The sequence below is a fragment of the Paramisgurnus dabryanus genome, chromosome 11 (assembly GCF_030506205.2).
Source record: "Paramisgurnus dabryanus chromosome 11, PD_genome_1.1, whole genome shotgun sequence".
NCBI classification, from domain to species: Eukaryota; Metazoa; Chordata; class Actinopteri; order Cypriniformes; family Cobitidae; genus Paramisgurnus; species Paramisgurnus dabryanus.
The window spans coordinates 13439528-13461574 of record NC_133347.1 but is presented as its reverse complement, the minus strand read 5'-3'; the positions used below and the strand labels follow the sequence as shown (position 1 = coordinate 13461574).

At 36.3% G+C, this 22047-nt stretch overlaps 2 protein-coding genes and 1 long non-coding RNA gene across 8 annotated transcripts in view; all 3 read right to left on the bottom strand.

Moving 5' to 3' along the window:
* Nucleotides 1–22047, bottom strand: part of mad2l2 (mitotic arrest deficient 2 like 2) — a 42078-nt gene that overhangs the window by 6895 nt on the left and 13136 nt on the right. The window lies entirely within an intron of this gene.
* LOC135730192 (tumor necrosis factor receptor superfamily member 14-like) lies at nucleotides 1363–7640 on the bottom strand. 2 transcript variants are annotated; one of them, XM_073816220.1, is made up of 6 exons: nucleotides 6951–7640; nucleotides 3634–3850; nucleotides 2732–2857; nucleotides 2469–2624; nucleotides 1929–2010; nucleotides 1363–1778 (listed from the first exon to the last, which is right to left on the bottom strand). In XM_073816220.1, the coding sequence occupies exons 2-6, from the start codon at nucleotides 3764–3766 to the stop codon at nucleotides 1532–1534; spliced, it is 744 nt and encodes a 247-aa protein (XP_073672321.1). In that variant the 5' UTR covers nucleotides 3767–3850; nucleotides 6951–7640; the 3' UTR covers nucleotides 1363–1531. The 2 variants fall into 2 exon arrangements, with proteins under 2 accessions (XP_073672321.1, XP_073672320.1); XM_073816219.1 differs by lacking the exon at nucleotides 6951–7640 and having other exon boundaries at nucleotides 3634–4373.
* On the bottom strand, nucleotides 11427–21653 carry LOC135729307 (uncharacterized). 5 transcript variants are annotated; one of them, XR_010525656.2, is made up of 7 exons: nucleotides 16538–21653; nucleotides 15521–16327; nucleotides 15329–15444; nucleotides 15117–15204; nucleotides 14897–15011; nucleotides 12919–12957; nucleotides 11427–12824 (listed from the first exon to the last, which is right to left on the bottom strand). It is a non-coding gene; the product is annotated as an uncharacterized lncRNA (long non-coding RNA). The 5 variants fall into 5 exon arrangements; XR_010525659.2 differs by lacking the exon at nucleotides 15329–15444 and having other exon boundaries at nucleotides 15521–15597; nucleotides 16137–16327; XR_012337926.1 differs by lacking the exon at nucleotides 15329–15444 and having other exon boundaries at nucleotides 15521–15597; nucleotides 16141–16327.

Genomic DNA, 22047 nt, shown 5'->3' with positions numbered 1-22047 from the left:
AGAAATGTGAATGAATTGTGGAATGTTAAAGAATCATGGAGTGGAATAACAGCTGAGAGGTGCCACAAGTTGGTTAACTCCATGCCACACAGATGTCCAGCAGTTTTAAAAAACTGTGGTCATACAACTAAATATTAGTTTAGTGATTCACAGGATTGCTAAATCCCAGAAAAAAAACATGTTTGTACAAAATAGTTTTGAGTTTGTACAGTCAAAGGTAGACACTGCTATTTTTTGAACACACCCCTTTCAACTAATTGCACAGCCTTAAGAGCGTGCATATCATGAATGCTGGGTCTTGTTTGTTTTCTGAGAATCTACTGGTAACTTGTTTGCCACGTAGCAATAAAAAAATATACTAAAAACGTTGATTATTCAGGTTAGTCACATTGTACTGCTATTATTTTGAACAAGACTGTATATATACGGTAAGTTGAGTTTTGTGGATAACACTAATAATATTTGGAAAAATTGCATGCACCGTCTTTTTCTAATACGGAGAATCTGAAGGTTTGGAGTAAGCCAAAACATATTGGAGATTGCCTAAAAATCATTGGTGGAGAGTGTGCTGACCTAATTCTAAATTGTAAGAAGAAAAATAATCTGGCAAGAGTCACTAATACAGTAAAATCATTGGAAGACCACAGAGTAAGTTGGGTGAGGTTTACACCTCAAGATGTGTCAGGAAAGCAGAGAGTATATCAAAAGACCCAACTCATACCCTGTGTAATCAGTTTGTTTTATTGCTCCCTGTGCGGCGATTTTTAAAGCCTGCAAAGACAAATATTTATAATAGATCTTTTTTTACCTTCTGCAATATGATTTATTAATCAAAAAGGTGTGTGATTTGTGTGTCCTGTATGTGTTTGTATTTTTTCGTCAACAAATTTCAACCACAGCTGACAATAAAGGTGCATTGTATTGTATTTTCATGTTGATTAGATTCTTTAGTCCTCTTTCTTCTTTCAGTTTTAAACTACATGTTGATGTTAAATCCACTATTCTACAATTGTTCTACAGTCCATACACAGTATTTAGTTTAATTACATCTGAAATAATTAAATTACTGGAAAAATAAGAGTAAGTAATTAAGTTATTCATTAAAGAAAAAGTAATTAAATTACAGAAACTAAAGTAACTTAGTAACTGTGTTACATCCAACACTGTCAGTTACTCCACCTGCTTTAATCTGATTGGCCACCAGCATAATTTTGAAATTGATTACGGTTAGACCGTGCAAGGCAAACCAGATCTAAGATCAGTTATCTATAATAATTGCAGCACCAAATAACACTTCAACATATTAGGCAATTTTTTTTCACAAGTTTAATTACACACCATGAGAAAAAACAGACATTCTGACTTCAGGGAACATAATAGTGGGTACGTCTCGTACAGTGTAGGTGGTCATGATAATATGATGAACACACAGACCTAATGTGAATAGAGTTCCGCAGGTATGACACATTTTTGTAGGCAAAACCCGGAAGTGAGTTAGTATTTATGCACTTCCGGTTCCATTGTCCAAAAGTCAATGGATTTTTATAACATGGTTTTGGTTAATGGCCCTTAAATAAGATACACTTAGATCTTGAGCTGCTGGACGATAAGACTTCTTCTTTACAATAATAACAACAATTACAACTATGACAGCCAACACACACACTCCACAAAATGAAAGAATCAGAGGAAGTTTATAAGATTGTCCATCATTACTACACTCAGCGTCATCTTTTTCTGTTCCTGGTTTGATTGTTATTTGCCTTAGAGTTTCACAGCTGTTAAAGAGAGAAAAAGTTTAACTTAAAGTTGCCCTTGTAACAAGCTTTGATACAAAAAAATAATAATTATTCATTTTAAGTGTTATACATTTTTAATTTTAAGCATATGGAAAGTCAACATTGAAAAATAATATAAATTGTAATTACTTTGTGTGTAATTTGCAAAGTGTACCATCTGAATATGAACCAGCAGGGCAGGGTGCACACTCAGTATCTCGAAATTCTGTTCCTAAAAGGAGATTTATTTTATGTAACAAAAAGTAACACACCTTAAAACATGTAAAATTATAAGGTGCGATACTTTCAATTTCATTAAACTACATCCTTAGACTATATCTTAATTCTAAATCCTCATTGAATTCACTCTCAACAACTATAGTTATTGTCCTAACACATGACACCACAACAGACTTATACTGTAAGTGCTTTACCCTAATCATAATCAGTTTTTTGTCATATGGCTGGTGTCACAGTCACAGTTGGACCCTTGTCCTTTTGCCTACCAATGCAATGCTCTACCATTGAGCTATAAAGAAGATCCTGCATATAGCTCACATCTACATTTTTACATCTTTACTACAAATACAGTAGAAAGCACAGATATTGCCCCTTTATTCAAAGTAAGCTATTAACTCATAAACAACCTGTACATTTTCACAAATCCAGAATTGATGATAACACACTAACCGGTCTGGTTGATATACTGTCCAGGTGAGCAGGTCGAATGCTTTTCAGCCTTTAAACAGCTTTTGCCTTTTACGTTTATACAGTAATGACCTGGCAGAGGCTCACACAATGTATTTGATGTCACTGTACATGCTTTCTTTACTCTCAGGCCATTATCTGTCAAGAAAAGGTGAAAACAAAGTGAAACGCAAGGAGACTTGCGAAATGACAAAAAGTCTAAAAGTTGTATTTTTTAAGTGTTGTACAGTGTACTTTTCACCTACTTAAATCACAAACGGAACACTGCAGACACTCTCTTAATCTGTTAAAGGAGTCAGTGTAAGTGTCTTCAGTACATGGTATACATGTTGTCCTTGTGAACTCATCACAGTGCCAATAAACTCGTTTTCCTAAGAAAATAACGGTGTCAAATTGAAGTCAAGCTGCATATATACATGACAAAACACCATTACACACTGACATTCAAAGACATTGCAGCTAAAGCTTATGTCAAACAGTAAAAAAGTTTGTGATTTTTTTATGATAATTTAAATGCTATAGCTTGATGAACAGAAAAATCAATATTCTTCATAAACAAAATTGTCTTCAAGTTTCAGAACTTTTTAACATAATAATAATTTGCGTATCAGCAATGCTCCCTGTTTGGCCATTTGGTTTTGACAGTAACTAAAGTAATAAGGAGACAGTGGATAGTCACCATTATCCCAAAAACATCCAGATATTATTCAAGTTACTTAAAGGTAAAAATAAGAAATTCCAACTACTGTAGGTGTACATGTCTACAGACACAACAGCGCCTTTAATTCCAATAAAGATTTAAGAAAGTTGGTCCTCAGCCTAATTAGCTATTACAGATGTCAGACTATATCAAGTAAGTGATGTAATTACGTGACCACATTAAGAGAGAAAACAGTCATTTTGAAGTGAAATGTAAAGTGACTGCAAGCTGAGTGGACCTTGACATTGAGATCATGGGTGTAGATTGGTTTGGTTAAAGGGTCAGCAGTATGTTTTCATTTATCCCTGTATATTTTTTTTTTGGAGGGGGGGTATAAATGCTATTTTGGATTATTGGGGGGCTTCCTGAAAACTACACCCCTGATTGAAATGAATGTCAAGTGTCACAATCAATTTGAATTCACCTTAGATTATTAAGTTTACTCACCTGCATCACACATTGGACAGCACTGGCCATTAATTTCATACTCTCCATTATAACAAGTTGCCATACAGAGACTGATGTTTATGATTAGAGGTAGAATAGTTGACAGATGAATAAGTTTACAGTTTATCCACATATTATGGGAATAAATGAAACATCGCTGCTGCAGAAGTGATACATCAGTGACTGTCTTCAGTTGTCCCTCTCTTTCCTTAAGGTGCTGCAAAGAGACTGGTGTTAGACAGCTTTAAGAAATAAAAGAAGCATGTTTTACCAACGCTTTTTCTCATCTATTTAATCAGAAAAGCTATGTATAAAACATACATTCATTACATCATACATTTACTTCAAAATCTATTCGCATTTCCTAACCAATTCGCATTTAAGGTTTCCATCCAAACGTGAATCAAATCTTCAAAAATTCGCAAAAAAGGTCAACAAAGACATGCGAATTTGGGTGCGTTTCCAACAAGTTGTTTGAGCAAATGACGGTGGTATTGGTAACCTAGCAAACAACAGTAAATAAAACAAGGCACACTTAGGGGCCAGTCACATCAAAAGCGTTTATGGCAGTGGCAGGCGCCTTTTTTGAATGATATTCTATGGGCAGGGCGCGTTTGCGCGCTGTTTATGCGCGCCGAGCGCCTTGCGGTTTTTGTGCTGCTTGCCGCACACGCGTTTTTGAAGGAGCACTGAGAGTGGAGAAGCGCCCGACGTCATTCGTGTCTTTCCATTGTCCAATCGAATGAGGGGAGAGGCGGGCCTTACGTTGTGGTGAGGGAAGTTTACAGTTGCTTTGAAGAACCGTACACCACTCGCTCACTCTCTCCTGTGTGTTTGTGCACCTCTCACCCTCAAACAAGGTCAGAGCAAGCGTCCTCTTTTTAAAGTTTCTGCTGATATGACAGTTAACAGCAAAAGAGCGCTCACGCTTCAATATTTGATTGACAAGACAGCTGACTCGGTGGTTGCTTAGCAATATGAAAAGTGCATCGCACTGCTCTTTTTAAAAAAAAAAAACGGCAGTGCGTCGCGCCTTGCGTTTGCAAGCGTTTAAAGCGCTTTTGGTGTGACTGCAGCCTTAGAAAGGTGGAGGAGCTTGCTGTGCAATTAGCACCAAATGAGAAAATGGAGACAGAACTATGTTAAGTTACGATTGGGCAAGTTATACATTTATTAGCAGTGCAGCTTGTAATTGCCAAACTGAATGCTGTAGTGTGCACCAAAGAAGAAATGCAGGTTTTTTGATCCCATATATGGTGAAGACAACTAGATAGCCAGTCCCGTGGGTTTAATGTTCGCTACGTCAGAATTAATTACGCCCTATCCAGACAGTCAGCGACCAGCAGTAGCGGAATGATGCAATCTCATTTTAGGCTCGTTTGAAATGAGCAAATTCTGCGCAAAATCGATCAGTTCGTTCTTCCGAGGTCACCTGGCAAGACCGATCTCCACGAGAACGCCAATCTTTGCGTTCTTGGAATTGAGAAACAGCCTCTGAGTTATGTCCGACTTGCTCTGATGTCATGCTGACGTGTGCAAAAAAATTCTTGCGATAGCGAGGTGGGCTCATCAGATTCTGTAGGGGTGTAACGATTAACCGTGCAAATGGGCGTTTTCTCAATGAATGAATTTGAATGAATTACGGTGAAATCCTGGCACATCCGAACGCCAGGGGGCGCTCTCATGCAGAAACTCCCTTTGTGCCACAGAAGAAGTAGCATTACAAAGCTATTCCAGGAAATGTCAACAGGAATATTTATACGCTGTTCTTCAAATTGTTTCAGGTATTTTAATGATAAATAAAGAATACTTTGAATGATTTTTATTTTAAATGCACGTTATAAACGACTCCGACTCATAATAATTTTAGATTGATAAGGACTTCCTTCTGACCAAATGCCGTAGTACAAGCACAAGCTGTGCATGAAACACAGAATTGCAGCCTTGCGATTCAGAATCGATTTCTGACAGGCATTTTTAATGGGACACGCGATTGAATCGTTACATCCCTAGTTAAAACCAAAAAACCATGGTTACTGTAGTAAAACGATAAGGTTAATCACATAACCATGGTTCCCTGAAATAACGGGAATGAGCATTGCGTCAGTAGCTGACGCTATGGGGAAACTCCTGTTTACTCCATGATTAAAGCATATTGGTTAACATCTGTAAAATAACATTCGATTACTCGATCAGGGAGGCGTATGCTAATGAGATGGCTTTGACAATCTATTTGGATAACCTCTGTATAGTGATAGGCATACCCAATGACTAATCTGCAAAGCTTTCAAACAGCTGTTCTGACTTCCTAAAAGAGGCAGAGCAGTTTCGTATAAACTCTAAGGGCTCTGACAGGCAGAGTGGGTAATGTGGTTGTTCGCCGTCCTTCTGAAAGAGCGTACTTTCTTAAAGCCCAAAAAAGGAAGTGTCTCTAAAGTCTGTAAAGGGGCGAGATCTCAGACCTCCTAAGTGGTTTAAGAAAGAAGTCATGTTGTTCGACCGAACCAGAACATGATGGTGCTGGATTTTCGTCTGGAAATAATGAACTGCTAGTATCACCGTCCTCATCTCAAGGTGGTTGATATGTAGCCAAGACAGATGACCGTACCACAAACGTCCTTTAAAGTTTGATCATTTGTGCATAATGGCATGTGCAACAAATGCATATAGGGTGTCAGACTCATAGATTTGTATAATTTAAAGTTCAGATGCTCTTTTTAAAATGTTTTGGGTCAATCTCTGGCACAGCTTTCCAGCTGAAACTTATGAAATCCTATCAGCCCTGCTGCAAAAAACATTAAAACCATTACAGAAAATTCTAATGGTTTTCATTAAAATACCAATAGCAACTGTAGTGTGTTTTGGGCAATATTCCATTAGAACCAATACATACTCCATTAGAACCAATACATAGAACCAATACATACCATTAGAGACCAACAAAAACCAATACACTGTAGTGTGTTTTGGGCCATATTCCATTAGAACCAATACAATTCCCAATAAAACCATTAGAATTTTCTGTTATGGTTTTATTGGTTTTTTAGCAGGGAGAGGTGGGTCATTTGATGCCATTTCAGGGTAGTAACTATTTTTTTTTTGCATGATTTTATAATTTCAGCTGAAAGACGGTTTATTTAACTGTATATATTAGTCCAGCTTAAATCTTCTTTTGAATGTATTAAATACAAAATAAATACAGTGTATACAATACAATCATTACTATGTAAAACAGTAACAGGGTGGACAGTATGGTAACAGGAGTGACATTTTATACTAAACTCAGCCATTTCTAATCATAAAAGAGTGATACATACCTTGCTTTTCTAGATGATTTCCCTTCAATATTTTAAAGCTCCCATATCACAAGCTGTTTCTGCATTTCTGATGTTAATCTGGAGTACCTATAGAGCAGTGTTTGAATTATGTTTCAGCCCGTTAATCACGACTTCAAAACCACGAGTTACGACTTTGAACTGGGAGTACGCGTTCCAGGCAGCCTGTAACCCGTGTTTTTACAACCTTCTACCCGTGAGAGTGCACTGGAACGGCAGTCAAACCCGTGACTTCACACCCGTGAACCTCGTACTAGAGAGGAGGCAGCGCAGCGCAGCAGACACAGAGCGGCCAGAGAAACGGGGGAGCGACTTTAGTAAGGCGTTCTTGCAAAACTGCATAAAAAAGTACTCACCGGGAAAGTGGGTGTTAAAACACATCCCCTACGGGTGCGACGCCCCTGTAATGTAATGCAACCAAAGAGTTTCCTAGTGGTGTAGTCTACGTCATACGCAGGTATACGCCGTATACCCACTAGAAATTGTCAAGGATTTCCGTATACCCACTAAAAATAGCGCGAGGATGCGTAACAGCATGGTTTTGTGACATTTTTAAACGTTTAGTCATAATATAGATGAGAAGCACTGAGCATTAGCATGCTACACTTGCTACTTTAGCGGGTTGAAATACATTAGGCTATATACTTCCTGCCGAACTGCGCGATCCGATCGGCGTATGAATTTCTATGAAATCAAATTACTATAGTGACGCGAAAGTAACTGGGGAGCAGACTGGTGTGGCGCCACAGGCGAGTGACAGCAAAGTACCGCGAGAGAGATAAACGTGTTTATAAAGAGAACACAACAAACTCATAGAAGCGAACAAAAGCCCTGCAATTTGACCAAATTGAACCCAACATTTAAATGGTCCCCAAACTCTGAAACAGAATTTATTAGTGCAGTTAGCTCCAAAGACATTTCCAACTTAATTAATAGATTTAAAACAACAAAGTTTATGACTAGTAGAACCGAGGTAAATGCTGCAGTACAACAAATAAATCATATTTATGAAAGATGCGCAATCAAAGCAAACCTACTCCGTACAAACAAAAAAACTAAAGTAAAATCTGGAGATGAAATCTGGTTCGATAATGAATGTAAAAGTAAAAGACAACGTCTTCGACAACTCTCCAACCAAAAACACAGAGATCCACACAAACAAGAAATAAGACAAAACTATTGCGAAGCACTTAGGGATTACAAAAATACAATTCACTACAAAAAACAACAACACCTCAATTATACTCTCAAAGAAATCCAAGACTCAATTCATAATAATCAATTCTGGGAAAAATGGAATAGCCTAAACAAAAAACAAAACCAAACCTATTCAGGGAAATCTCCTCAGATAGTCTTACACCTGATCAAAAAAATGTACAAACTAAACTAAAACAATTGGAATCCATCATTAAAAACAACCAAAACCCCTTAGATTACCCGATTAGCTTAGAAGAACTAAAAGAAGCACTAAAGAAATTAAAACCCAGAAAGGCATGCGGTTTAGACAACATCAGAACAGAAATGTTGAAACACAGTCCTGCAGCAATGCAAGAGGCACTTTTAAAAATGTTTAATTTAATTCTACAAACTGGACACTTTCCTGAAACCTGGAGTACAGGTTTAATACACCCGCTATATAAAAGCGGAGACAAATTTGACCCCAATAACTACAGAGGCATTTGTGTAAATAGTAATCTAGGGAAGACTTTCTGTGGTATCTTAAATGCTCGGATTCAGGCCTTCCTTACCAAACACAACGTCTTAAGTAAAAGTCAGATTGGATTTTTACCAAACCACCGCACCACTGACCACATTTATACACTACAGACGCTAGTCAATCAACACGTTCATCATAAAAACAAAGGCAAAATTTATGCATGTTTCGTTGACTTTAAAAAAGCATTCGACTCGATATGGCACGACGGCTTATACTATAAAATTCTACAATCAGGCATAGGAGGAAAAGTATATGACATCATTAAATCCATGTACTCAGAAAACAAGTGCGGAGTTAAAATCGGTGACAAAAGAACAGAATTTTTCAGTCAAGGGCGTGGGGTGAGACAGGGCTGTAACTTGAGTCCAACTCTGTTTAACTTATATATTAACGAGTTAGCAGTGTTACTGGAACAATCCAGCACACCCGGCCTCATCCTAAACAACTCAGAGATTAAAGCTCTTCTGTATGCAGATGATCTGGTGCTATTGTCAGACACTGCACAAGGTTTACAGCAACACCTGGACCTGCTGGAGAAATACTGTCAAAACTGGGCCCTGACGGTCAATCTGAAAAAAACTAAAATTATGATTTTCCAGAAAAAAGCAAGACTACAGGATAACAGATACACATTTACTCTGGGAAACACTGCACTAGAACACACCTTACACTACGACTATCTCGGGTTAAAAATCAGCGCATCAGGCGGTTTTGGTCTCGCGGTAAATGCACTTAAAGAGAAAGCTAGACGAGCATTCTATATCATCAAAGGCAAATTTAAACAAACAGATATTCCTGCTACAGTTTGGTGTAAAATATTTGATAGTGTAATAATGCCCATAGCTCTGTATGGTTGTGAGGTTTGGGGTCCACAATGCCTAACAGATTACTCCAAATGGGACAAACATCCAATGGAATCCCTGCATGCTGAATTCTGTAGAAATATTTTAAGAGTTCAGAGAAGAACACCTACTAATGCATGCAGGGCTGAATTAGGCAGATATCCCCTAATAATACACATCCAAAAACGCTCCCTTAAATTCTGGTCACACTTAAACTCAAGTCCCCCGAACACACTTCAGTATGAAGCCCTTAAAACCCAAGAAAAGAGACCTAAAACCAGTCCCATCTGTCAACTGGCTCTAAAACTCCAGACCAGCACTAACGAACGCAAACAAACCACAATAAACCAAATCATTAAAGAAAGTCAAACTTTATATTTGAATCATTGGGATAATGAAAGTAAAAACCAAAGTAAACTAGAATGTTATCGGGCACTAAACAGAAAATACAGTCTGTCAGAATATCTCTCCACAGTTAGAGATGTAAAGCAGAGACGAATCCTCACTAAATACAGACTCAGTGATCACAGTCTGGCAATAGAGAAAGGCCGACATAGACAAACATGGCTCCCAAAAGAAGAGCGAATCTGTGTCCATTGTGACAGTGGTGAGATCGAGACAGAGACACACTTTCTCCTTTACTGTGGAAAATATAAAGAGCTTAGAGAAAAACACTTTGACAAAATCTCAAAGCTCATACCAGAGTTTCATAACTCTTCAGATTCAGATCAAATGAAGATGTTACTGGGGGAAGACAGACACCCATCAGTTGCTGCTAAATTCATTTATCAGTTACACACCATCAGAAATAATCCACAGCCCTGATCTTGTACAGTATTTTTATTTTACCTCTCATGTGCCTCCATAAATGTACATTTGTATACTTCATATGTTTATATTTCAAAGTCAACTTGATATTGTAAATATCCTCTGATTCTACTTTATTTTATTTTGCAGTAGTACTTCATCCATCACCCAGCACCTTAGCTTAATTGCACCTTAATGTTTGTTAATATTGTGTTATTGTATGTTTCTTGTTTTATGTATAATGCTTTGGCAATATTGTAAGTGACACAATCATGCCAATAAAGTTCTTTAAATTGAAATTGAAATTGAAATTGAGAGACTCCAGAGATCACATGGAGACATCTGCTTTGAATCGCTCTCGCGGTACTTTGATATCACCAAGAGGTCTGCTTAGCGCCAAATGAAGTCGAACCTGCATTGTAGCTGCTCACGCGACACTGTAAACAAACAGTCATGTGGAGAAGTGAAAGAGTGAAGCTGTGCTGCAACATTAAATCCATAGAGTTTACAACGCACATGTGAGTAAACAACATTTAAATCATCAGTTCAGTTTATTACTTTATCTGGAGGTAAGGCTCCAAATGCAATAAAATAAGCCGTGTTTATGTCCTGATGGTTTTTAGCTGCCTTCAGTTCCTCTGCATGTTTGCTTGTGCTTCACAGTGTTAAACTTCCTTTATCTGTGTTCATTTATATATCTACTACGTTCAAGATGTATATGATCTTAAACTTCTGTGAGGAAATTCATGTCTGCGTTGATGTTCAGTTCAGACTTGCAAATTAAAGATCATTTTCTTCACTTTGGTTTGGGCGTCTAATATTAGGCTACATGATGGTCTTGTAATAATAATTAAGTATAAGCCTATTTTCAGTTTTAGACAATGCTTATATTATATGCAAAAAATAAGCTTTTATATCAATGACTATGCAAATTAGAGTTAATTCATGGTCATCTTAAAGGTGTATTAATAAAAAACATTTACACCATTAAATTACACATGGTAATGTTATCAATAGTTGTCAGATAATGTTGGACTTTAAGGCGTCCTTGCATGTTCATAATTTAGAGGAAAGGCACAAAATACAAATATCTAAGTTCAAATATTTATTGATCAGATATGAAAAAGTTTCACAGCATGCCGGGCCTTCTCAAGACCACACTCGGTAGCGAAGGCAACCCAGCCTCTTTTCTAACAATTATTTATATATTATATGACGTCGATTTCTCTTAGAATTCTCCACCCACATCGGTTGTTCTCGTTCACCTGACTCCCTTACCACACCCAGTTTTAGCCTGTAGGCAAAAATGGACACACAAACAAAGAAAAAACAAACTGTTCTCCGCACAACTTTGAGAGTCCTTCAATTTGTAACTATTCCCCCAATACTTTTCCACTTCACATATGATTGACTCCACATAGCATATTATAATGCTTTCTTAAAACAGGTCATTAATAAAACATTCATTTATTCATAAAAAGACATAAGTTGTAAGATGAAAATGATTATTATGTAAAACACATTTCAATATCATAACATCATTTCATTATTCGTAAAATTGGTTATGTGAATAAGGCACACATTAACTTCTTTAGATAGATAAACACATATTAAATCTTATACTGCACACTGTAAAAAGTTTATTGTCAAATTAACAGTAACTTACTGGCAACAATTATCCAGTAGTTCCTGTATTTCAAACAACAGTAAAATTACTGTAGAAAAAATGACAGTAGTTTAAAGGATACTGCAAAATGAAGTACAGTATTATACTGTTTTTTGTAAGATCCAACATACAGCATTTTACTGTTATACTGGAAATGTTACTGTTATTTATTTTACAGTATAAAATATATACTACTGTATTTTCCAATTTTACTGTTATTTATTTTACAGTGTAAAATATATACTACTGTATTTTTTAAGATTAAATTAAATACTGTTATTTTATTGGTTGATGTTAAATATAAAGACAACAACTATATCTTTAAAAGCAGACAATTTATTGTGCAGTTTTTAACTGTATATTTGTAACAATATTAACAAAAATAACAAAAAAATGATTAGATTTTAAACAAAAAGTAAAGAAAAAATAACAAAATCAGTCAGCAATCAATGTATCCAATTGTTGCCATAGTGTAGTTACCCTAAATGAGAAAACCACATCATACAATACAGTGAAAAGCATAATTACAATACAGTTTTTTGTAGGTAGTATGGGTGGTGGTGGCAGGATGAAGGTGTAGGTCAGTAGTAGGCAACGTCGGTCCTGGAGTGCCGAAATCCTGCAGATTTCATTTCCAACCCTGATAAAACCTCGCCTACCTGTAGTTTTCTGGTGACTCTTCAGATCTAGTTGTTCAGGTGTGTTTGTTTAGAGCTGGAGCAAAACTCTGCAGGACAACGGCACTCCAGGACCGACATTTCCTACACCTGGTGTAGGTGGTGGGGGCGTCATATACAGCAGGGGCGACAGCACTTGTGGTAATCCTGTAACAAATGATAAAACAAATTAATAATAAGTCAAAAAATTAACTAATCATCTAAAATGCTTGTTTTTAGCAATAATGTACTTTGAGCTCACCAGTTATAATCTAGAACATGGCCAAGTCTCGAGATCCACCTTGAGAGAACAGAGAAAATATTACGGAGAATGTTACAATAACATTACTGAAAGCTTAAATAACCCAGTCGCAGTGCTGGTTGGTGACTTCTTTTTCAAGGGTGCACGATGCAAAGCTTGTCACAACATGTATTAAGCGCGTCATGTAAACTTATGTGTATCACGCATCATGTCAAAATGCGTGTCTGCTGCAGATGCTTCAAAGGGGTTTATTATAAACGATCTCGCTAAATCTCATGTGTAATCAGAGTTTAGTGTTAAGTTAGTGTCTTGCGAGTATTTTGTGAAAGTGAGTGTCATAAAATCATAAACCCTTCTGACGCTTTTACAGCAGGCACGTATTTTCACATAAGGCAAGATGCACATGGTTAACATGACACAACGAACGCATACTTTGACATGATGAGCAACACACATTACACTCTGAACACATATTTTGAATTTGCACCACTTAGGAGAGAAGTCACCAGCCACCACTGCGAAGTAGAATTACATTTTGAATAAATAATATTTAATAGACCACAGGTAGACTATTAAATATTTTTGCACGATTTTACACATTTCAGTGACTAAAACATGACACAAATATTACCCATAAATAGGGGTGTGCCGGTTTCAGAATTGGTGATGTCGGTTATGACATGAGTCAAATGTGACGGTTCGTAACATAACTGTCGATGGGGTGTGTTTTGCTCGTTTAAATGCTCGTGGATTGACGGGAAAGTGTCATTTTACCATAAAATCATGAATGTTATGCCAAGTGTGTTTCAAACAGTAATAATGTTGAACAATTTAACAGAAAGCAATGAAATATTTAAAAAACACACTATTGCAAGAAGACTGCGCTGTCACTCTCTGCCCAGCATAAATTAATCCTCTATCTATAATCTATCTTAATAATCTTTAGAGAAACAAATTTGTGCCATGGGCTTTTTATGTCTGTAATTGTGTCTATATATATCTGTCAGTACAGAACAGCACAAAAACAATGTGGATTTAAAGCGTATTGAAGAGGTTTTGCTCATAAATGCAGGTAAAAGAAAGTAATGTGAACTTCAGATTGTTATTAAACTGCACACTATGCGCTGCAAACGCAACCGGTGTAAAAGCACAATGGCCACGCGCAGCAAACGCTCTCCACAGACGCGCTGCACAGTGCTCACCCGTCGTTTGAATAAACTAGACACTGATTAGCTACTTGCTCTACGTTTCTTTAAAATTAACAGCAAGCAGTGAATGTGTGTTCAGGAGAGTTAGTAGGTTAGCATGGGAGGATTTGAACTTGAAAAGGGGAGTGTACTGACGGAAGAGATGATTTGAAAGGTGAGACTTTGTTTAATATGTTTAATCTCAAAAGTAACCGAAAAGTAACCTGGTTTGTCCTGTATGTCAGCGTGTTGTCAGTGTTGCTCCGCTCTGTATTTTCACTGCGTGAGAACATGAGGGGGCGTGTAACACAGACTGTTAACAATTGTTTTTAATTAGTATTTTAAAATTCTTTGATAAAAAATGTTTTTAAAAATATTTTAATAACACGGTTTTGCCGGTTATAGAGTTCTAATGACGGTGTTCAACTATAACCGTCGGTCTCACGGTTATATAATGACCGTCACACCCCTACCCATAAATAATAACTGGTGTATGAAATAAATAAATGTGTTAACTATAATAATTATTATCAATAAACACAAAACTAATTCCGTATAGACCATTCCAAACTTAAGACGTTAAATGAACAAATTTACACAAAACTATATACAAACCAATTACCACTAAGTAAGGTTTGTTATGGCAAAACAATTTATAGAAATACGTTGTTTGTACAATTTTAGAAGTGTTATAGACTGTCTTTTGTAGTCACCAAAAATGTTTAACGTTTAGTGTGCAATGATGGGTTTGGACATGCTACACTGAAGGAGACAAAAAAGAGATACAGTACCTCTGTTACCTCCACTTTCAGGATATTGACACCATCCATTCTGATGCTGGCTCCTCACATCAAGGTGGTTTAAAGTGCCATGAAAAATTGTTGTTGGTGTTAGCTTTGCTGAATCCTGTGAAAATAACATGTACTGAGTAACTAAAAATACAAGTTAAAGAGATGAGTAATAAATTGCATCAAAATCTAACCTCTATTGTTAGCCAAACTCAAAACTTACATTTTCCAGACAAAAGGTAAACTTGCTGTATTCTCAAGATGAAGAAATAAAATGAGCAGTGCTGGGTTTTTCTCCATATCAGAAACACCTGTGTAAACATAAAAATAAAACACAAGTTATTGCCACACTGATTAAAATATACTGTACTAAGTATGGGAGCTGTAAGAGATTAATACACACTCATTAAATACACTCAGCAAGTAGTTGCTTACCTATAAATATTAAAATAATTATTGGATAAATTTCATCCTTGTTAATGTGCTCCCAACTGATGTGCTGTTCCAGTTCTGTGCATTTTTCAAGTGTATAGGCAGTTCCTGACCAAACGCTTGACCAGTCCAGTACAGTAAAGTAAAGTAAAGTAATTGTTCAACATTTCAAATTGGGTATAAAAAATATTGTACCTTTTTGAGCCAGTATGTCCTGTCTTCAGATTTAGATGAAGGTCCTTCCCAAACCACATCTTGATGTCATAAAGAATCTTAAACACATAACATTTCAACAGAATGATTCAGGGAACTTGCACAGTAATACCTGAAAATGAATAGATTTTGTTCTAACTCAGATGATCACATGATATTGTCATAACAACATAATAATAAGTAAGATATTGTTTCTGTCTTAATAGATTGATTGCAGGCTTTGCCTGATGCTAAATGCATGGTAAAAAAAAATTGAAAAAAAATTGAACCACGTAAAAAAATAATAATAATTGAACCACGTGACTTCTCCCGATCATCCGGGACATATGACCATCATGTAATGGCAGCGTATACAAAACAGGGATACAAAGGAAAACGTTGATCATTGGATTAATCCATATCAGGTCCTAGAACACAATTTCAGATCTCATGTCAGCAGAACACTAATACATTTTCACATAAATATTCGCAGATATTACTTAAATCCACAATACATCTTTGTGTATGGATAGTCCTATTATTAGCAGATGAACAAAAGTTATGTGACTGAAAAGAGTAAGGCTTTTATGAAACTACACAATAATAAGTTAGTACTCACCCACTTTTAAAAAAGCACTGCTGGTCTCAATCCAAGTGAGCACACAAACACACCGCCACGCAAGCACAGGATCTCTTCAGTGCGATGTCCGCTGAAGTGATGATATCCCCGCGATAGACGAAAGGACCAGCATGCAGGCGTAAATCTACCGTAGAAAATTTGTCGTGGACTGTAGCCCAGATTTACATACACTAATAAAGAAGATAAAACATTGTTAAATCTATTATACGTCTTTTCAATACTTCTAGCTGCCATAATGTTCAGTCAAGTTCACGTTCAGTCATTAATGTATTATTTTAAACCTATTCCACAGATATTCATTAAACAACGTATTCTGGCACAACATAATTCAAGTTTATAACGTTATTTATTTAACACATTAATTTCTTTCTCTTACTTACCTCAGCAAAGTCTCTGTCAACACAACACGATAAGCTCAGACTCGCCCTGACCGTTAATTTGAAAATGCCCTGCGCGGGGTTTTACACAGTGAACGTGCTTTATTTTGCACACAGGCAGACAATCATTGTGTAGTTGCAGAAGTTGTTTGCTGTTATGACAGAAATTAAGTAAAATTTAGCCGAAAGAACCCTTTAGTGCCAATAAAGTCTCATACCAGATATTGCATATAGCACTTACCAGATAATGATGAAGTGAGTGAAGACAAACACGACGACACAATATCTCGTATAATAGCTCGCTGTCATTTTGTGGTCACAAAATTAATGTTAGCATATACGTATTAATATTCACCCAGCAGATATTAATAAAGAAATACGCGCTAGATGAGCAGAACAGATACGACGACACACACGCGTTCTCCCACTCCCCCTACTGACAGAACTGAGGAGCACATCACGTGACCGACTCGCGCCTGAACCCTCCGCATTTGTTTAATCAAATTCTAAAATTAGCGCTTTTTTAACTAATCGACTGCTATTTGAAGATTATACATATATATATTATCGCCTAAACTAATCTTAAAAATACATTTTGTGACACAGAGGCAACAATATTAAGAACTGATGGTATGTCTATTGAATTGGCTGGTGATTTCATTAAAGCCTCAGAAAAGGCACCTGATTTATGTTAAAGGAACACACAGAGCATCTGATGTGAAAACAGACATTAAACCAAATATCTCACAAAAAAATTAAGCATTTAAGATATAAATAGACGTTTGTCATTGTGTTTTGCAGTTGGTTGGTAATACTGTATTCAGAGTAATATTTCCCATAATGCATTGGAAAACTACAGTAGCCTACTGTACAAAGCTTATGCAGTAAAAAACTGTTGAAAATACATTAAAATACTGTGGAAACAACAAATCTATAGTAACAAACTGTAAACAACTTATACAGTAAGAAACTGTCGAGAAAAACAGTAAAAAACTGTGAAAACAACGAAAATTATTTACAGTGCAATACTACTTCTAAGCAAACACTTAAATCATTATTAATAACCATCTGTTAGGGAAGAAAACACACACACATAAAGAACAAGCGCAAGAGATTCTGTTCTTCAAGGTTGAGCTGCCATGCCCCCCATTTAGGTTATTCTGTATGCAACCTTTATTTCATTGGTTAATACACATTTATCAAAGACAACATCTTATATTTATTTAATCAATTATTCAATGATTAATACTGATTAAGTAAGAAATACATTGCATATTTTATCCTGTAAATATTAAAACATTGGTTAATAACATGAATGACTGTTTGCTTTTCTCCCTCAGGCCTCACTCTTATCTTGACCAACACCAGCTGTACACATTCCAAGCTAATTCAACCAAAACCATGGCCTTGGAGCTTTTGCACACCCAAACTGCTCCCTCTCAGTGACTTTCCATTCTCTCAAACAAACACAAACAATCTTTTACTTCAACATGCTATAATGATTATTGAAAACACTTCTAAGTAAACTATTTACAAACATATAACCTTAAAATCCCACAATTCCCTCTCTTGACCTCTGAAAGAGGTCACACCTGTTCCTCCTCATCATCCTCCAGGTTCTGTAGGCCTAAGAGCGGCATACTGTATGGGGGTGGATTTTCTTTTTTTTCTCTATTGCAGACACTATCAGCCTGTTACACAGGGATCTGAGACAGGGGATACAACAACATCCACAATTGACCAGTATGGCCAAATCCAAGGTGTATGATATTGTTCAATTTTTGTGTAATTTAATTCAATTCCCCCATATCTCTTTAAACACGGATCTTGTGGTGTTGTTTTGGACCTTTTGTCAATTTTCAGATTACCTCCATTGTTTATGCCAAATAGTATGGTAATTATAATTGCAGTTATAGCCCCTAGGGCCCACAGAACCTTCCAATTTCCATATAGCTTCATCTCTGTGGAAAAAATACACTTATGCCTATTGGCTAATACTCAAATAACAATCGTAAATTCAAAAAGGAAACATTGAAATGTAAGACTATATAAGAAACTTAAGAAATTCAAAGGTCAAAATTCATATACCAATATGGTATGTAGTTATTCAGGGTATAATGACCAAACAGTAATTGTGATGTTCAGGTCCCTGAACACTTCTGTCAGGATTTCCACCACCTTATGGAAATCCAATTTAATGACAATGATGACAATTTATTTATATAGCACAATTTAAAACAACAGCTGTTGTTTCCAAATAGATAAAATAATAGATAAAAGACAGAAGAGAAAATAAGATAAAATCACATCAATAGATAAAAGACACAGGAAAAATAAAATAAAATCACATTAATTAAAATTTTCCTCAAAGGCTTTTGAGAATAAAAAAGTTTTGAGTCTAGATTTAAAAGTAAGGAGAGATGGAGCCTGTCTTAAGCTAACAGGTAAGCTGTTCCAAAGCCTTGGAGCCGCACTGTAAAAAAGCTCGATCTCCCCTACACTTTAGTCTTTTTATCTAATTTATCTATCAATTTATCTAACCCACACCCCAGCCGGGGAGTAGGCACACTTGTTATTCCTTTTTCCTCACACCAATCTCTCATGCATCTGAGGCTGTTAGTAAAATTCTCATATGTTGGTAAATCAGTACAGTTTTGTTTGGTTATTAAATGAAAGACCAGTCTGCCGTCGTCCTCATGGGTAACTGCACATTCACCTGTGTGTTTGTTTTGACTTACAACCTTTTGTGTACCGTACTTTGCCTTGAACTGTACGGCTATACCTGCACCGTATGCACAATCTGCGCTTACACAGTGTGCTAGGGGTTCTGTTGCTGGGCTGGAAAAAATGTCACCTTTTTTATGCACAATTTTACAGATTGTCTGTTGACTTTGTGGTTGGTGTTGTGTGGGTGTTACCAATAGTGGTTCACTTCCCGTCTGTTCTCTCTGCTCTCCAGCAGGTTTAGTTTACTTTCACTTTCAACAACCTCTCAACCACCTCCCTCTCTTGGACCTGAGTCCTCAGGTCCACACCTGTGTCTGTCAGTGACCTGGAAGGAAAATCACATGGAACACAAGAAGAAACATAAAACCAGGTGTCTCCTTTTCCTTGGAGCTACACACAATGCGACGGCCTGGCAGTCACTCTTAGCGACTTGGACCATGTGGGCTCGTCCCACTTCCTCCTTAACACCGTTACTCTCACCCAATCAGCTATACTGTACTTTTGGTTTGGCCACTGTCCCCTTCACGTGTTTTGGTAGCCTGCCATGAAAAATGTTCAATCAGATCAGTTAGTGTGTCAAAAGAAACAGCATGTGTTAGTGGCAGGATAGGGTCCTTCACCAGGGCATTCCTCGGACCCGGAAACTGGCGACCTGTAAACAATTCAAATGTTGTCAAACCAGTGATCCTGTTAACAGAAAAGCAAATAGACATTAATGCAATTGGCAATGCATCAAGCCAGGTTATTTTTTGTCTGTGCACAGATTTTGTCAAGTCAAGTTTTGATGTCAAGGTCAGGTTCATTATTTCAGCTTTGCTCTGTCATTGGGGTGTCAAGCAGCCCCGAAACTATATGTCAATTCCATTGCGTGTTTGTCAGTCTGTCAGATCTAACTTTGTCTTGGGAAACCATGGTTGGGGATATAAGTGGTCTATTAGGCCGTTGACAACAGCCACTTCATTAGGTACCTTCACAGCCTGTAGTATGTGTCAGGCTTCGCTAGCATTTGTTATAGGCCGGCCTTTCCTGGTTTCAAACCCACCTATGCAGATCCATATATACTGCACCAATCACATATGCAGAATCACTAAAAATGGTCACCCTCTCTTCACCATGTAGTGCAAGGCTTTGATAACAGCTATCATTTCAGCTCTCTGTGCTGACTGTTTACCGTTCAACCTACCACTCAGTCTTGTTACAAAATCATTTTCAACCTGTTCAACAACTGCAAAACCTGCCTTCAATGTGCCATCTGCTGCTCTGAAACAACAACCATCTGTAAACAGTGTGATTACCGGTCGGGGAGTTGTCACCCATACGGAAATGTAATATATGACATATATGTCCCTATATCAAAACCGATCTTGGCATATATGTTACATATATATGCAATATATTAATATCACATATATAGATCCTCACGATATATGAATATATAGGTTTAAAACATATATGAAATACTCATATTAAAATGTATATAAATACATATATTAATATCACATATATAGATACTCTTGATATATGAAGATATATGTTTTAAACCTATATGAAATACTCATATTAAAATGTATATAAATACATATATGAATATCACATATACAAATAATCTTGATATATGAGATATATTTTTTAAACCTATATGAAATACTCATATTAAAATGTATATAAATACATATATTAATATCACATATATAGATACTCTTGATATATGAAGATATATGTTTTAAACCTATATGGAATACTCATATTAAAATGTATTTAAATACATATATTTAAAATATGTATATGTATGAATTCTTATATGGGTTTGTATTTTACAACCATATAAGATGGATTTTTACATGATACTGTATGCTCCAACCATATGATATCAATATGTTTTATGTCTAGATTTCTAAAACAACATAGCCTATATAGGTCTGTAAATATATTGTTTAAAAATTATTAGGGTCATAACATTATAACCCTGCCTAGTTTCAAACTGCATGCATTTGGCACAATACTATACTTTTATTATGGAGTTATACTCCATGGGGGCGGTTTCCCGGACAGATAGACTAGTCCTAGACTAAAACATTTTTAAGAGCTGTCCAAACTGAAAACAACTTGCACTGACATATCTTAAAATACATCAGGGCCCTTTGTTTTGCCTCAAAATGCATACAGGTAATGTTTTTAGTAAGGCATGTTTGTTAAAACTAGTTATATTTCCTAATTAAACTAAGGCCTAGTCCTGGATTAAGATAATCCCTGTCCGGGAAACCGCCCCCATATTACTCAATGTACAAGCTAGAAATTAAGCTCTGCACAGCACAGGTCTACTAAAGGGTTAATGGTGCCACATGGTGATCAACAGTAAAAATGACAAATTTGACCTCTTTGCAAAAGGAAAAACCACCAACATTCAAAAATGCAATTCAATGTTGGTGGTTTTTCCTTTTGCAAAAATGTGGTTATTATGGAAGTCAATGGGGCAAAAACAGCCACTTACAATAAATGAGGAAGAAAACAATAATCAAAAGCCAATGTTTTTACTTTATATTTGACATGCCCAAGACTGCGAAAAAGGTTAAAAAAATCCAGTCTACAATCACTTTTTGTATTGAAAATTTGTCATTTAGATTTTCCCCAAATCCACTTATGAACTTGGCAATTAAAGAGTTAAAATCATGGAATTTTTGTAAAAATTTGGTAGTTTTGATCAGAACTGACTAAGAAATTTATGCAAAAAAAAGTGAAAAAATATTCTGATACATTTTTACAGATGTTTAATTTAGTGGATGTAT

Coding starts and splice junctions, on each gene's coding strand:
- LOC135730192 (XM_073816220.1), bottom strand. CDS start 3,766: ATGTGGATAAACTGTAAACTTATTCATCTGTCAACTATTCTACCTCTA. Junction 2,625..2,731: donor GTGTTCCGTTTGTGATTTAA/GTAGGTGAAAAG, acceptor TTTTCTTGACAG/ATAATGGCCTGAGAGTAAAG. Junction 1,779..1,928: donor CTTTGCAAATTACACACAAA/GTAATTACAATT, acceptor TCTCTTTAACAG/CTGTGAAACTCTAAGGCAAA.